The sequence below is a fragment of the Tyto alba genome, unplaced genomic scaffold, assembly GCF_018691265.1.
Source record: "Tyto alba isolate M040663 unplaced genomic scaffold, T.alba_DEE_v4.0 Super-Scaffold_14, whole genome shotgun sequence".
Classification (NCBI taxonomy): domain Eukaryota; kingdom Metazoa; phylum Chordata; class Aves; order Strigiformes; family Tytonidae; genus Tyto; species Tyto alba.
In genome coordinates this window covers 22,541,804-22,558,355 of record NW_024881276.1, presented here as the reverse complement: position 1 = coordinate 22,558,355, position 16,552 = coordinate 22,541,804, and the positions used below count along the sequence as shown (strand labels likewise).

General features: G+C 38.6%; 1 protein-coding gene across 11 annotated transcripts in view; it reads left to right on the top strand.

Moving 5' to 3' along the window:
* Positions 1 to 9,741, top strand: part of CASK (calcium/calmodulin dependent serine protein kinase) — a 225,617-nt gene extending 215,876 nt beyond the window's left edge. For 6 of the 11 annotated variants that reach the window (XM_042789089.1, XM_042789083.1, XM_042789087.1 and 3 more), the window contains 2 exons: positions 2,000 to 2,083; positions 8,306 to 9,741. In XM_042789089.1, coding sequence (XP_042645023.1) covers positions 2,000 to 2,083; positions 8,306 to 8,482 — 261 coding nt within the window. In that variant the 3' untranslated portion in view covers positions 8,483 to 9,741. Of the gene's footprint in view, positions 1 to 1,999; positions 2,084 to 4,432; positions 4,460 to 8,305 lie in introns of all 11 variants that reach the window. The other 5 variants (XM_042789080.1, XM_042789086.1, XM_042789084.1 and 2 more) reach the window with 1 other exon arrangement.
* Positions 9,742 to 16,552: the final 6,811 nt, after the last annotated feature.

The following is a 16,552-nucleotide window of genomic DNA, read 5'->3' as shown; positions in this document are numbered from 1 at the left end:
CTTACTATATTAACCTCATGTCCAGTGAAACATATCAAAACAAGTGGTTGTCATTGCCTGCCAGGAGTAATGTTTTGTTACTTTCAAAAATTTCTTTTTGATGCTGTATTAGAGAGTAATCTTGCTCCTAACTGACTCTTGGCTCCATATCACTATTGAGCATTGTCAGAAATATTTGTGGTCAATCACAGATATTGATCCTGTTTGCACAATGACTAGATCAGTGTTATTACTTTATAAACTCCTTTCTGTGCTGTAGTATCATGCTTTTAGGAAGAGGGCAGGAAGGAAAATCAGGATCTCAAGAAACACTAATAGTTTTTTTGTTCATTATATAAAATCTTCATTGGAAAATTCTGATATGTTTCCTTTGAAACATCCGTGTTGTCATGAGTTTCAATCCACAAGGATGTGTTTATATGGTTTTTTAAGTGGAACAACATGAATATGGACAAACGGGGTGTTTATATTATTCTAGCAGATAGAGGGAAATGGGAGGAAAAACAAATTAAAATTGTGGCCAGTGTTATCTATTTAAATTTGCTGTCTTGTTTCTTCTTTGTGAATGGATTTAAGAGGTTCAAATTTTTTAAGAATTTCATAACAGAAGTAAGATACTTGACTAAATTATTTAGGACAGTTCACATACTGTGCTGGAGTGGTGGTGTTCTGAAAAATAAAATCCCGTATTTAACAGTGTTGAGGGAGAGCAGCATTTATAGTTAGTTCGAATGGAGCAGCTGTTAAAAGAAAACTATCTCGATAAACCTTTTCAACTTGCATTATTCAGAAGCATTACAATTCTCAGAAGCCATTTTAACCTTTGTTAGAACATTTGGTGATAACAGCCTTTGCTACACTTCCTCCAGCATGTGTCTAACAAGCCTCTTTCTTAACCAGCTTCCTCATACACCCATCTCAGCCCATTAAGGCCAGCTTGTTTGTGGACTTATTCCTAGTTATCTTACACCACTTGCCTGTTTTCCCTTGGGTACTGTTAATTATATGAGGTTTTTTGACTTGCACATATGGGGTTTATCTCTTGTTTAGAGGAGGTTGACATAGATGATACATACATATATATATATATATATATATGTGGGTTTCAAGCAGCAGAGATTAAAACTTCTTTAGCTTGGGAAAAGGATGGATTGTAGGTTTTTATTTGTTTGGGGGTTTTTTGGTTTGGGTTTTTTTTTTCTTAATTTGGAGAAGACAGGAAGTGGAAGAAGCAAAAAAAAGACTGACCTTTGGTAGTCTCTACTTTATCTTGTCCATCCATTTGAGTTCAGCTGAGGTATGTTTACTTGCTGTCCTGCACTTCAGTCTAGTTTGGATCTGTACCAAAGTTTCACGTATGGCAGCTCTGTGTGTCACTCAGTAAATTATGACTAAATCAACTTTTTAATGAGAACTTTTTTCTTTTGCATAGATTTGGTTCAAGGGACTGGTGCTGCATTTACTGCAATAGTTCTATGCTCGCTTTTTTAAAACTTCACTATGCTTACTTTTTAAAAACTTCAAACCTCTCATCACATTTTCAATTGTTTCAGAAAATAATAAAAAAGTGTTGGTAGGTAGAAAAAGTCAGACAAAAAAATATATTCTAATCAATATTTATTCTAAAATATGCTTAGCTCTTTTCCATTTTTATGGCATAGCTAAATTTTTTTACCTGGTATTAGTCATTCAGTTAAAATGCAAACAGAATTCTGCACTCTTTGAGACTATATAGGAAGACCCTCTCTGAAAATGTCATTGGTTTCATTGTCTTGAAAACTCACATTAATTAAGGATAAATATACGGTTTGACCACCGAAAATGTAAACCAATGCAAAAAGTTAAATGTCTGTATTACTGAAGTCTTGACTCCAGATCAGTTAAAAACAAATTCCAGTGTTGGTAAGTCATGATTTTGTATCTTTTGCTTGTGTGACTAAACTTATTTCACACTGATTGTTGGGAGATTCTTCTAAAGTATCTGATTTTTTTCACCTAGGCATTGAAGGTCCTGAGAACTGCAGAGTTTGCTCCTTTTGTTGTTTTTATTGCTGCACCTACAATTACCCCAGGCATTAACGAGGTATGGCAAGTTGCAATCTAATGTCCTATCAGAGACAGAATTAAGGATGAGATTCAAATATGCAGATAAGACTCTTTAATTGTTTCCTTGTCTGTAAATGGAGAGGCAGAAAGACCAGTGTATGGCATCATTATTAAGTTGATTGAGGTGTATTTATTGTTCATTAACTGATTTTTCTAATTCAAAATATGAATGTCAAGTTGAAGGATCCACATGATGTATTCTAAAAATACCTGTTCTTTTCTTTCATTCCCTGCCCTAGCAAAAAGATCCATTTTCAAGTCCTTGACAAATCACTAGCACAAATTACTCAATTCTGAGTTGCAATGCTAGCACTAGATTACAGCTGGCCTGAACTGAAGAAATGGGTGTGCATGACTGTACTGTCATCCCACCTTTATCTTTTAGTATTTTTTCTATACAGCAAACATATATCAGAAATAGGCTTATTAATTTCAAACACTGTTCTCTGAGAATTGAAAGCTTTGACCAAAGGGGTAATTGCTTGTGGATTATTGTTAAGTATACATGGAGGTCCACATCCTGAATTTCCTACTCTAGGTTTTATAGAGTATCAGCTCTGCAGATTGCTACTGATTTCAAAGATGATATCAAGCAATTCTGGATTTAGCTCACAACATGGCAAATGATATTTATACAAACACTTTATCTGCTCAGCCTTTTTTAAACCATGATATTAAGGTATTTAATCAATTGGATTTAGCCATGAATCTGTTCCAAATCTCCTAGATGTCTCCTTGATCATGCAAAAATAAAGTCAAAAGCCCTGTCTCTACAGCCTCTTTCTATAGAAATGTAATTACAGTATCATAAGTATGAAACTATGACATCACTGCAGAGGCTTGCGGAAGAATAAGGAATAAGACAAAAATATTCAAATGCAAATACCCTGAATGATTATTAAAATAGCAAGTGGAGAGTGACAAATACTGGCTTCAAGCTGCAATTTTACTGGCAGCTGAGGCATTCTACTAGTTTGCTGTTGCTGAAAGGAGTGATTCTCTCTAACTTGCTTCTGGGACATACACTGCCAGTCTGCACTGGCCATGGCACTTACCTGCTCCTTTAGTGAGCTATTTTAGCTCTAAATTGGACTTTTGTCAGTTTTCGAGCAGTTCACAAAGGCTCTGACAAGCAGCATTGCCAGAACAAGCAGTGAAAGCATGTAGCCAGGAAGAGAGATGGGAGGGAGACAAAGGATCTTTTAACTTTCACAGCAGTAAGTTATGTCATTTCACTGTGTCTTACGGACCCATATCCCACCTGGTAAATGTCACGAGTGTGCAGACAAAAATCTCTCGTTACATCACAATTTGCAATGTTAGTGAAATGACAGTTTGTCTAACTGCTGGTGTTGGCATATGTTGTAAATCAGTATGACCTTGAGAAAATACCAAAATTTTGTATACTACAGTGAATTTGCTTTTGTGAAAGTAAATGGCATGGCATCACTTAAAAAATAATTAGAATTGTCCTTAGGATGCGTCAGGCAAGCACTGTGCTTACAGCAGCCCTCAGGCATCCAGGTACCCTGTGGAATTATGTAATTTCCTGGGTTTGTTGCCTCCATGCCTGTGTCTCAGCTCCCAAATAGTCATCCTTGGCCCCACTCATCTGCCAGTGGTACTTAACTTTTAATCTTCCAGCCCGTAGGATATAATACAGGGACATTTGGGACAGTTCATATGAGGGAGGAAATGTTTTCCGTGGTACACTGGGAACAGGACAGAAATGTACCTTTTATAGTAGTGGTGAGGAAATATTTGTTCATGCCAAAGAAATATTAGTAGAAGTATTATGTTCTAAATATTTGCATTCATGCTGTAAGACTCTGTCTTTATTTTAAGATCTTGTGACTAAAGTCTCTATGCACACAGGGTTTCACTCAGGCACATGAATTGCTTAACTGAGGCCACATTTACAAAGCATGCTAACTTATGAATCAATTAAACTTAAGGAAAGGGAGGGGCAGGAAATGGTAATTGCAACAGACCTTTACCGGAATATGGGATCCTGTTTTCCAAGGTCTACTGGGCTGCATGAAGGGAGATATGCAAATTGTGTCTTTGTGTTAGCAGTCTGCAAGGCAGCAAACAAGGGTGTGGAGAGTGTGTGTTTCATATTTCCCACTCATGCTATCTTTTTGAAAGGTTCATTTGCATAATGAGTATCCCTCTCTGTTTGTCCTCTTATCCTGCTTTGTTTACTTTACTTATGCTTTTTGGGAACACTTCTGTAAATGACTGTCCTTTTTTCCCCCTTATGTTTTCTTAAATTTCATCTTTGCTTTTCTTTTCATTTTCCTGCACTCGTACTAACTGTACATAGCTGCCAAAATGGTGCAGAAAATTGCCTGTAAGTACCAGCTAGGGGCTGACAAGGTAGTCCTGCTTATTTCAGTAGTTTTAGAATGTAGATATGCTTATTCCCATTAAACATTACTTTCAACACAGGAATAAAAATTTAATGTAATAATGACTTCAGATGTCTGTGCTAAAATTATATGCTAATCAAAAGAAACTAGAGAGCAAAATTTCTACTCTTACAGCTGTACATCTGAACTTTGTGGTAATATCAGTTCAGAGACCTGATCTTAAAAGTACTTGTCTTGAGACACTTTAGCCTATCATAAACCACATAAAATTTCTCAACAATCAAGGACCACACAGAAAGAGTTAAGACACAAAATATTATTTTTTCCAACTGAATATAGCAATGCACTATGAGCAACTCTGCAAAGCACAAGACCAATTTAAATGATATAGGAAATCTGTCAGAGTGTACCCACCTGTCTAATCACAAAGGAAACTTAAATCAGATTATTGCTGTGCTGAAACAGAGAGAGGAGAGAGCATACCAGGAAACACTTGGATCCTCTTCCCTCCAGCTGTTTTCTATCTCCCATTGCCCAGACAGCAATGAAGAGGAGTTGACAGGCTCCACTTTTTTGATCTTAATCTTTATCGAGCCATGTTTAAAACTTTATTGAGCCAATTATTCTGAATTTTAGCTATGCTTGCTCCCTTCCTACAGCCAAAGAATAAAAGCAATTTTTCTTAAGAAGTTTGCAGTGTACCAGCTCTTTAAATTGCGGACAATTTCCTTCCACTGGGGCAAAATTTGCAAAAGCGTGATGGTGTGTTTATACATTGTTCACAGCCTTAGAAGGGAATATTAGTAATTTGTTAGGCTGTGCTTTGACTGTCACAAGTGGCAGCTATTGTCCTATGTACTTCAAGACCAGAAAAAAACAGCTCTCAGAGACTGAAGAGATCAGTGGTGGCCATTATGCACATGGGAGAGACTTCATGGATAAAAGCCATGTTTCACTCTTTTCTGTCCCAGCTATGGTGAGAAGAGATTAGGAAAGTGAACTGAATTCTAGTGATGGGAAAGAAAAGTCTTTTCCAGTAATGGACACAGTCCAACTAGACGCACATAAAATGCCTATTGCATTAGAGCTGAAGGAATAAGAAAAAACAGATATTCTGCTCCCAAATGTGAAACTACTGTACCTGTGGCCATTTGTTTGTCTGTCTGCAGCTATCTGGACATTTTGATAAATATCTTCTTGACACTATTGAGAGCAAAACTGTTGGAGAATATTCTTCTTGGAGAGTAATCTGGGATGTTCACTATTCAAAATTTAATTAAGAAATTTTAGAGAAATTGAAAGAAACTTGCTACAGCAAAAGTTTTGAGGAAGTGTCAGCTTTAAAGATTAATTTTGGTATTTAACACTTACAGACACAGAGAAAACACCCAAGTCTGACATGGTTTTGAATGTACAAATAGATACTCTATCACAAACAAAGATGAAATTTGGTCCCAGAATAAAACAAAAATCAAGAACTGTAATCTTTTTTCTTTTTGCAAAATTTGAGAAAATTTGAACCTATTTGAAAACTGCTGCAATGGCCTATCCCAAACTTACTACTGCTTTTAAAAGTATATGAAAGAAGTAATGTTTTATATTTCCAACAGGCTAGGAAGTTTAGATATTCCAAAACACAATCCACTTGGATCCCAGTAAAGTTGAATCTAGGAGAAGCTAATTCAGAAAAATATTAAAATTTAATTAATTTTCGAAACTCTTAGATTTGTGACATCTATGTGTGCAAGATAAATATTAAAATTCATTCTTCTCTCCGTATCAATTCTTTTTTTGTAAGATGAAATAGCTATAAATTGTTCAGATTTTTATTGTCAGTCACAGTAAGATAGATGCTTTAGTGAGAAAAGTTAATTCTCGTACTTGTAAGTAAAGATGACACTGATGGGAAATCCAAATACCTGTTAAAAAGCTACATGTGACTTAACAGTTCTAAGGCTTCATGGGTATTTTTCAGGTACTGTTAGCCTTGTGCCATGAGATTAAAACTCTTTTAGAGGTGCAATTTTATTTTGCTAAGACTGGCTTTAAATATAAAATTCATCTTAGCTAGATATGTTTAAAGCACTGAAAATATTCTTCTTGACAACTATGATCTATTTTTTTTTCCTTTGTAGATTAATTTAAGAAGAAAGGTTTAGATCCTCTGCTGATATAAATTGATGTCTCTCTTGGAATCTAGGAGAAGTTGGCAGTTTACCTAACTAGGCTTTTGGTTTAAAGACACTGGGCCATATGAAGGGTTCCACAAAAATATTTAAGATTAGTATCAATTCATATTGTCCAATTTGTTAATAGCGTAAATTAAATTTGCATGCACTGGTATTTTCTACAGAAGTTCCAGTCATCACTGGCAATGCATAATGGTCTGTACAAGGAGCATCCCTTGTACAGAAGGACATGTGAGGAGTATTTGTCTGACTTGGAATGAAATTTGTAGTGATTGTCAGGTGAAGGTGACATCCCCTCGCTCATTTGAGGCTGCAGCTTCAGGAGAGAAGCAGAACTGTAACTTTGGTACTGAACTTCTGCTCCAAAAGTGACTGGTTTCATACTTACAGGGAAGGAGAACTGTCTCAGCGCAGGTTGTTCCCTTCAGAGGACCTGAAAGCCGCTGTTTCACACCCATTTGTCACTGTAACTACAAATACTTGGGAAATTTAAACAGAAAAAAATGGAAGGGGGGAGTCTGTTATTAGCTGGATAAAATTCCATTCCCAGTATAATTTCTTGTGAAAACAACTATAGGCACTGTGTCTGTACTTCCTGCAGCCTCAGCCTCTGTTAGAATAAATTGTATCCCAGTTGATTGATTAAGGTGACACTATAGATACTACAGAGCAGCAGGAGTCTATACTGTTCATTTTGCCCCATATTCACTCCAAACCTCTGGGGCGGAAAGGACTTCATTACTTTCCTGTGGCTATTTCAAGGTTCCTGGAAGCAGCAAATTATATTTTTTTTTTTAGTTTCTAAGGGGATTTGGAGGACGAGAATTCAAACTTAAAATTGCTGCAGAGCCCTAGAGAGAAGCCTTTTGCAATCGCGCTCTCTCAGAAGGGCAGACCTCACCCACAGAGCCCATCGCTGCAGCGTTGGTGGCTGCCCAGAGCCCGGTAGCACAGCCAGACGGTGGGAGGCGCGTGTTTCTGTAGGGACACTGCTGGCACACGGGCACGCAGAACACCAGTCTGCTGTCACTGGCCTCTCTTGAGCGCAGGCGGCATGGTTTATCTTCAGGATGTCACAGGAAGAGGTGCTGGAAATGGCACGGTCTGCAATAGGAACCACAGGGGAATGCGGAGTGAGAACTTCTGTGTCAGTAAATGATTATTAAAGGAAGTAGACCGAGAAGACTGATGCTGAACAGAAAACATTACCAAAACTGGGAACAGCTGACACTTGACAATATACCCTCTCCTGTTTCTCATGTTCTTCCCTGGACATAGGCCCAATAGCTCATAGCTGTGCACTTGGTACATTTTATTCATATATGGTCTCCGTTGCTCATGTCTCTGCTGCTTTTCTAAGCTTCCATCCTCTGCTTTGCTTTTTTAACTAGACTTGTGTTTTGTCTCAAGTAATGTCAATAACTGAGTGCCGTTTGAATGTCAGCTTCAAGAGAGAAATTGTGCTATTTCTCCCGTACTATTTCCATAGATTTAGGTGGGGGATGTAAACCACATAGGCCTCCCTAGGACTTTTTTTCCCTGTTTCCTTCTCTGTAAGCAACAGTTAGGAAGCTGTTGTAAAAGAGTATGAAAGGATCCAACTTGTCTCTCCCATTTTCTTTTCTGACTGCCAAACAGGATGAATCTCTTCAGCGCCTGCAGAAGGAGTCTGAAATCTTACAGCGAACATATGCACACTACTTTGACCTAACAATTATCAACAATGAAATTGATGAAACTATCAGGCACCTGGAGGAAGCCATCGAGCTTGTGTGTACAGCCTCACAGTGGGTCCCGGTCTCCTGGGTCTACTAGACCAGTCACAACAGAATTGGAGGGGGGGGGGGAAAAAAAAAAAAAAAAATCTGTCATTACTGGGAACCACCTCATACATGGAAAACCTCTTCGTTATTGACCTTGTGTCAACAGGTCTTGGCCCCTAGAGACTACCTAGATGTAGTGTGACCTAAAATATAATTATTGTCATGTCCGAATAGATAGGAGGAGGGGGAAAAAAAATTAAATGCTAATTTAAAGAGACAGTATCTTTTTTTTAATCATTTCTCCTAAACTTTAATAAAATGTATCTTTAAATATATGTATTATTCAGTCCTTTGGAATGTTATATTTTTGGAAATCATAGCTTTTTATTTCAAGGGCCCCTAAAAACTGCACAAAATAGATGCTGCTTTCTATAATCTATTTTAATAGTAATAATAATATGATTCTGTTACCTTAACTTGGGGGTGGAACACTACATTCTTTTTAGAGTCTGATTCTATGGATTGGAATACTTTGCTTTCCTTTATTTATTTGAAGTAATTAGTCTAGTGGTTACGAAACAAATTCATAAATTTTAAAGGCCTTTTTTTGCTTTTTTTTTTTTCCTAGGATAGTATTTTTAAGTACTTTGTGTAACATCCAGATAATGTGATACTGTCTCTTTGAAGAACTCTGTAAAACTTTTAGAAATTTGAAATTGGGTCTTGACTCTTAATGCATGTGGACAGTCGCAAGCGTTCATGCCGTTGGTGTATCTGTGTTGATAAAACCTGTAATCTACAGCAAAGTACATTCCGTTCATGGGAACACGTACCCAAGGGAATAAAGTAAAAATATTATTCTGACTAAGTTGTAAACCTATGCACATCCCTTGCATTTTGGGCAACTTTATAAAAAAAAAAAAAAAAACACAAACAAACCGATTTTTATTAATAATAATCATGTAGTGAACTGTGTTTGTAATTTTGTCTCAATTTAATTTGTTGTAAGGTGGGAGGGGGCAAATACTGGTTTCACCATTTCAGATCTGTGTTGTCTGAGAGTATTAACGTTTTAATTAAGTTTAAGCAAAGAAATGCTGATTTTTAATATGTATGTAATTGTTTAAAAATGCACACATTTTAAAAGAAAATACTGTGCAAAGAAGAAACCAGTTTAGGCATTGCGATAAACTGACTATTCCAAAAGACTCATCTACAACAGCCCTGTAAATTCCTTTAAAATGGTAATTGACTCTACAGTCTGACCAATTTTTTTTATTTTAAATATACTTCCTTTTATGTGTTCAACAATTAAATGCTTTTGGGTCCTTCATTTCATCACAGGGAGTTTCAAGAACAAATCAGTGACTCGTGCAGTGAGAAAAGGTCTGTTAACCGAAGGCCCTTGTAGGGGCAAGGCCTGGAGTCTGTTCCAGGGGCTCTGCTCTGCCTGTGCGAGCACAGGCTCAACAAATATAGAATTAGAGCAGAGCAAAGTAAGAAAATTTAACTACATGCTGACCTGGTGTTTGTTTCTCTTCTTTTTCCTCTCACTGGCCCAGATGGTTTGTATTCTTTTCTGAAAATGGTTAACAGAAGCAAGCATTGCCACCTCTTAAATGATTTCTCTCCAAAGCTTGGTTGGCTGTGTGCTGTTGTATAGTGTGAAGTGTCATGTTTATGTTCAAATGATGCAGTGTTCTCAAAGGGTTTATCCTCAGAGTTGAACTACCGGATGTAATTGATCTATGGGCTGTTCCAGTTGTTTGAGACCACTGCAGGTGTAGTCAGAAAAGGTTCTCACAGTTGAACTTTCATCCTGGGGTAATTTTCATAGAGTGCATAGGTTGCTCACTTCCTCCTGCCTACTCCTACTGCAGGTCAAGGTGGTCAAATCTTTATTCTTATAAATTCCTTAGGCTAGGTCCAGTTAGGCCATCCCAGCCAGCCAGGTCAGTTAAGGTGTTTATTTTTGCAACATTCACAGCACAGCCTGCAGCACAGAAGGGACTTGATCCGTCGCTTTACCCCACCTGCTGAACCCACTCACGCTACGGCTGGAATCACAGTTCCGTGGCACAGTACCGTAACAGAGTCCCTGGAGTTTGTAGTTTGTGGAGTGCTGGAAGCTAACCGATGAGAAACTACCTGTGTGGGCCTCGCATAAGCAAGCCAGCAAGTAAGAGGGAACCTATTGGAGTAGTAGCAGCTGTTCATCTGTTCTGAGTTTCGCCCCTGTAAAAGGGAATAGGTGCAAACGGTGAAATATTTAGTAAGAGGTAATGTTTCAAATAGTCGTGCAGTGTCGTTTTAGTTCTGGCTGAACCTCAGCGGGTGTTCCTCTAGATCAGCTGTTGCTGCAGTGGTTGTACTGCACACTAGCTGAGCTCATCAAAGTGATGAGTTCATTCACTCTCAAACCTACCTCTTTTTCCAGTAAAGCACAAAGATGGGAAGACCTACTGAAAATGAAGCAGTGGAGTGTTTCTGAGTGTTAGAAATACAAACTTCTCTGGTGAGCACTGGTATCTGACTTCAGTGACAGTTTCATCATCTCAAGTGTTTATGACCTTAAGCAGGTAAAGTAATTTTGATAATTCAAGTACAGTTCACCATAAATGTTTTGACTACACATTTTTGATTCTGTTAATGTGAATTTCTTGGAGCTTCTGTGTAACCAACCTGTAAGGAAAGAAAACTCATAAGGCCCATGAGGGTGCTTCTGCCTTATGTAGATGACTAGAAGTAGTGATTTAATGTAATTAATACGCTTCTCTCCTCTTAAATGGAGCTACCATTCAGTTAATATCACACAGTAGAAAGACTAACTTGGAGAGCTTTGTTTCTTTTATTCTCACTGCATAGCCTTTTATCAAGAGACAAAAACTGTAAAGCACATCAGTTAGCATGATCTCCTGGTTCCTCTCTACCACAGACTGTTTTCCTTGTAGGAATCTTCAGTAACAAAAGATTAACTTAGAACCCCATTAGGCTTTCATACAGCTGAAGCACGAAGCCCAGTGAGCTCCGTGAACCAGTTTCAGCACGGTCCCAGTCCCAGGAAGCGCAGAGCAAGCCCAGAACTCCTCAGTCCACCCTATCCACACCTCTCCTGCCCTGCCCAAACCCTCCTGATGCGTCTCTGTTATTTGTGTGGTACGTAGAGGGCAAAAGGCTGCCATAAATTCAGCCGGAATCTTCACTTGCATAGGGAAGACTCATACAGGTGCAGAGCTAATGTTACAATTTTTAAATATTTTTTCAATAAAATCACTGCATAATTCAGAGTGCCTCTTGGACTTCTCTAAATTTATGCTGAATGTGACCTCAAAAGCAGCCCTGGGATTGGGAAGAAACAAGTATTTCTGTTTGCCCCTTTTATACTTTATTTTTGTACAGGGGCTCATAGATTTTTAAAGAAAACTTGATCTTATCAGTATGCTGTCTCTCAGTCTGACTGATGCCTGTGATTTCAAGTCCAATAAATGTTCATTAATCTCTGCTTCCATTTACTTAATAAAAGTACACTAGGTTATTCAGTGTCTCAGAGTGGTAAGATTATTGCATGGAAATGGTAACCTAGTTTAGACAATCCTGGCTACTGCCATGCAACCCACAGGTGCAACTATTTAAAATCAGAGGAACGTTTTTAATCTCATCACCAAAACTGAATTCTTCCATGTGTTTTAGCACTGGTTTTCTTTTTCTTTGATTTGGGTCAAGAAAGATGCTGTGCCACTAGCCTCTAAGTGAAAATATCGCTACCTACTTCAGAAACTTCCTTAGCTGTGTTACTCAGTTGAGTTTGAAAGGACAACATGGAAGGTGAGACGTTACAGCCTGAGCAGCATTGAACTGGAGTGTATACTTCAAGAACTGGATACTAGAGTCATTAGGAAAAGTTAATGCACAGGCTAACTTCCATATTTGTTCCATTTTTATTCTTTTCTGTAAGGAAATTATTTCAGAGTGCTATTATTTATGTAAATACTTGGAGATGCTGCCAAAGCTCACATTTTTTGCAAATCTAGATTGAAATATTAGATGCAAACAGTTTTGGTTCCATTCTCTTCCACTGCAATTAGTTCTCAACAGCTTTAATGAAGGCAGTTAGAACTCAATTTCAGGCTTTAAAAAATTTGGTAGAAGAGGATTTGTGAAAACTATAGGAAAATTAAATTTCTTGACTGACTTTGAGTAAGAGTCATCTGGTTTTATAAACTAAATTGACAGAGTATGAGCTAAAGCAGACACCACAAAAAGTCTGCTTTCTTTATGTAGAGGATATTCAATTTTAATAAACCTGTTTCTCAGACTAGTTTCTTCACTACTTTTAATGAGCTAAGAGATACCCATAATTCTTACCAAACAGACTGCAGCATATTATGTCACATAGTTGCATGTAAATTAAAACATCTGCACAACAGGAAATATATCATAGAGAAGCAGGGCAGAAGTAACTGAATGATTGTGCCTTGTGTGCATACCATGAGGTATGAGTGCAAAAGCTTAAATTAGAGTGTATCTTTTCTAATGCTACACAAAAATTACAAAGCCAGTTCCAACAGTTAAACGTTTACCATGGGTGGTTCTTTTTCTTTCACTTCCTGATACACACAGTTAGTGCATCTACAGTAATTTTTACTTTCTTCCCCTTTGGTGAATTTTAGCAGTCTTCTGCTTCAACCCTGTGAAAGCTGGACTGAAGCAAGTACAGATTTTGTCTTCTTATGATTTAGCCTCAGAGGCCTTAAAGGCTTTTAAAGCCTCTTTCCCAGGCCTGTCCATTACATAAATAATTAATTCTTGCCTCAGAAATATGTCTGCCGTAGCTGTAATCTCAGCTAAGATTTTAGAGAGAAAGTTGATGGCTTTTCGTGTTGTCTTAACCTTTCTAAGAAAAAATAAAGGGAGGGTGTATATATGCATGTCCATGCATTCTGCCATATCTCTCCTTAGCAACTGCCATGGGAAGATCAGTAACAAGCAAATTAAATCTGGCCACATCTCTACCATATGTTCTTATGATCAGTATGTACCTGGAGCCTGGTTTTGTGTTGTGGAAGATAACTGAACTAGCAGTGCATTCCATGCTGTATCCTTGACAGAGTTCACGTTGAATATTAGCAGAGTAATTGCAAGTTTTCCCTTATCAGTAGCAATAGCTACTTTTTCTATCTGCATAATGGAAATACCCAAGAGGAAGGAAGGAATTTGCTTGGTTTTAAGTGTAACTCATCCTGAAGATGAAACATGAGTCTGTTTTTCTCCACTGCTGGCCATCCAGTTGGAGTCTTCGGCCTTCACTGTTTTTCACAGAGAGGTTATGGTGGTGGAGCAAGTCCTGAAAATTGCAGGGAGAGCATGTGGCTTGTGCTGAATGTAACAGTTAAACCAGGGAATATATCAAAAGCATGACCAGGCTTTATAAAGAGAGACACAGCAAAGTAGGGAAAACTCCATGGCGTCAACCCATGCCCAGATCTGTTATGGGACTAATTCATTGAACATATGAAAAGAAATTTAATTAGATGCAAAATAGCAGAATCATCCTATACTTGAGTACATCTTTGTATAACTGGGGGGAGGGAGAGCGGGTGGCATCACACTCAGAAACTTGATTTTAAAGTGCATTGTCCTAGCAGTTGGCACACATGTGTTGCCCTGCTGTGTTACTTAGTATCCTTATTACAAAAGGGCTTTGAATAGATGTGGAGGAGGGAGAGATTGATGAATAATTTTGTAGAATATATTATCTTAATCGACCTTAAATATTACAACAATGTTACAGCACATAATACTGAATGCTGAAGAGTCCATCCCAGGCTTACACAGAAATTAAGTTTTTAAAACTCGGTCCTTTTTCACTAAATTCAACAATTCAGATGTCTAAGCATCTTCTTACACTGTCTTACAGCCATTTCTGTTCACTAGGATAGATATAACAAAAGCATCAGCTCTGTGTCAAAATGATAACCCAGTTAAAGATTATTGTTTAATAAGTCAGTAAAGATTTATAAAGTTACCCAGTAGGTGAAAGAAACATGAGGTTTTTTTAGTTTAATGTTAGAAAAAAATACATACAAATAAACACTGTAATGCATAAAAAGCAGATTTGTCTCAAAAACTCACGAGTTATCTAATCATGATGTCTCTCCTCAAGTAAAATATTCTGATTTTTCACTTATCAAAGTAAGAATTGCAGTAAAATCTTTGGGTTATTTCCCAAGTGTTAGGGAAGGAAGAGGAGAGATATCCTGCTTCCAGGAAAATACCTTCTTGATTTTAGCAGCTTAAGCAGCTGCCCCTGTCAGGGTCTGCCAAAGAAGGGTTTTAATGCCAGCAGTTTGAGGATTCCACTCTGCCAACATTGTCTCGTTACAATCTGTGATTTTAAATTAGCAAGATTTCAGGTAGAAAATATAAAGCTTTAGCTTTCTTGTGTGTATGTGTTGCTGGGCTCAGTGTTTTCCCTCTGGCTGTAATTTGGAGTATCCCTTCAGTGTGATATTAGTCCATTTAAAGCAATGGAAAGACTCCCAATAATTTCAAGAAACTCTGACTTTCGGTCTAGCCATGTATTTTCATTAATATGTTTTTAACATATTTATGTTTTGATCACTAAAACAATTAACTTAAAAGTGAGAGATCACTGAGGGTGTTGCTATCTAAATTCGGTAAATTACCGAATTCAATCCACAGAGCAAGGCAGTCTAAACTCAGACTTTAATTACCAGGTTTTTTAACTCTTGTCATTTAAAAATCCCTGAACCTCACTTAAGTAATCCACATGCTCTCTTCAAGAGTTCATAACTAACCCAATTTAGATTTATAAGATACCTGTCAATAGAAATTAAACAGTAGGATTGAATGAAAAAAGAGAAAGGTAAGTTGCCTCCAGAGAAAATAAATAAAGGCTCAGAAACAGAGCAGCAGACTTGGGAACATGAGAGATGTTCTTGACTCCTGGAGACATCTGCTATGCAAGACAGGGTAAGTGACTTCGCCTCTCCCTGCATGTCCCCTCCTGCATTGTCACTTGCAATCTGTTTAGGTTGTAAAATCGTGTGGATAAGGACCTGACCTCACCATGTCTTTTACAGTGTCAAACATAGGTAAGGCTGCAAGGTGATACCAGAATATATGTGTATTAATCATAGAACAGTTTGGGTTGGAAGGGACCTTAAAGATCACCTAGCTCCAACCCCCCTGCCATGGGCAGGGACACATTCCACCAGACCAGGTTGCTCCCAGCCCCGTCCAGCCTGGCCTTGAACCCTTCCAGGGAGGGGGCAGCCACAGCTGCTCTGGGCACCCTGGGCCAGTGCCCCACCACCCTTGCAGTGAAGAGCTTCTTCCTTATATCTAATCTAAATCTACCCTCTTTCAGTTTAAAACTGTTACCCCTTTTCCTATCCCTATACTCCCTGATAAAGAGTCCCTCCCCACCTTTCCTGTAACCCCCTTTAAGTACTGGAAGGTCACAATAATGTCTCCCCAGAGCCTTCTCTTCTCCAGGCTGAACAACCCCAACTCTCTCAGCCTGTCCTCACAGGGGAGATGTTCCAGCCCCCTGAGCATCTCCGTGGCCTCCTCTGGACCCACTGAAGTATGTCCATGTCTTTCTTACACTGGGGGCCCCAAGAGCTGGACACAGCACTGCAGGTGGGTTCTCATAAGAGCAGAGTAGAGGGGGAGGATCATCTCCCTCAACCTGCTGGCCACACTTCTCTTGATGCAGCCCAGGATATGGTTGGCTTTCTGGGCTGCAAGTGCATGTTGCTGGGTCATATTGAGCTTCTCGTCAACCAACACCCCCAAATCTTTCTCCTCGGGGCTGCTCTCAATCCACTCATCACCCAGCCTGTATTTATGCATGGGATTGCCTTGACCCATGTGCAGGACCTTGCACTTGACCTTGTTTAACTTCATGAGGTTTGCACAGGCCCACCTCTCAAGCCTGTCCAGGTCCCTCTGGATGGCATCCCTTCCCTCCAGCACATCGACCGCATCACACAATTTGGTGTCATCGGCAAACTTGCTGAGGGTGCACTCAGTCCCACTGCCCATGTCACCAACAAAGATGTTAAACAGCACCAGTCCCAACACAGACCCCTGAGGA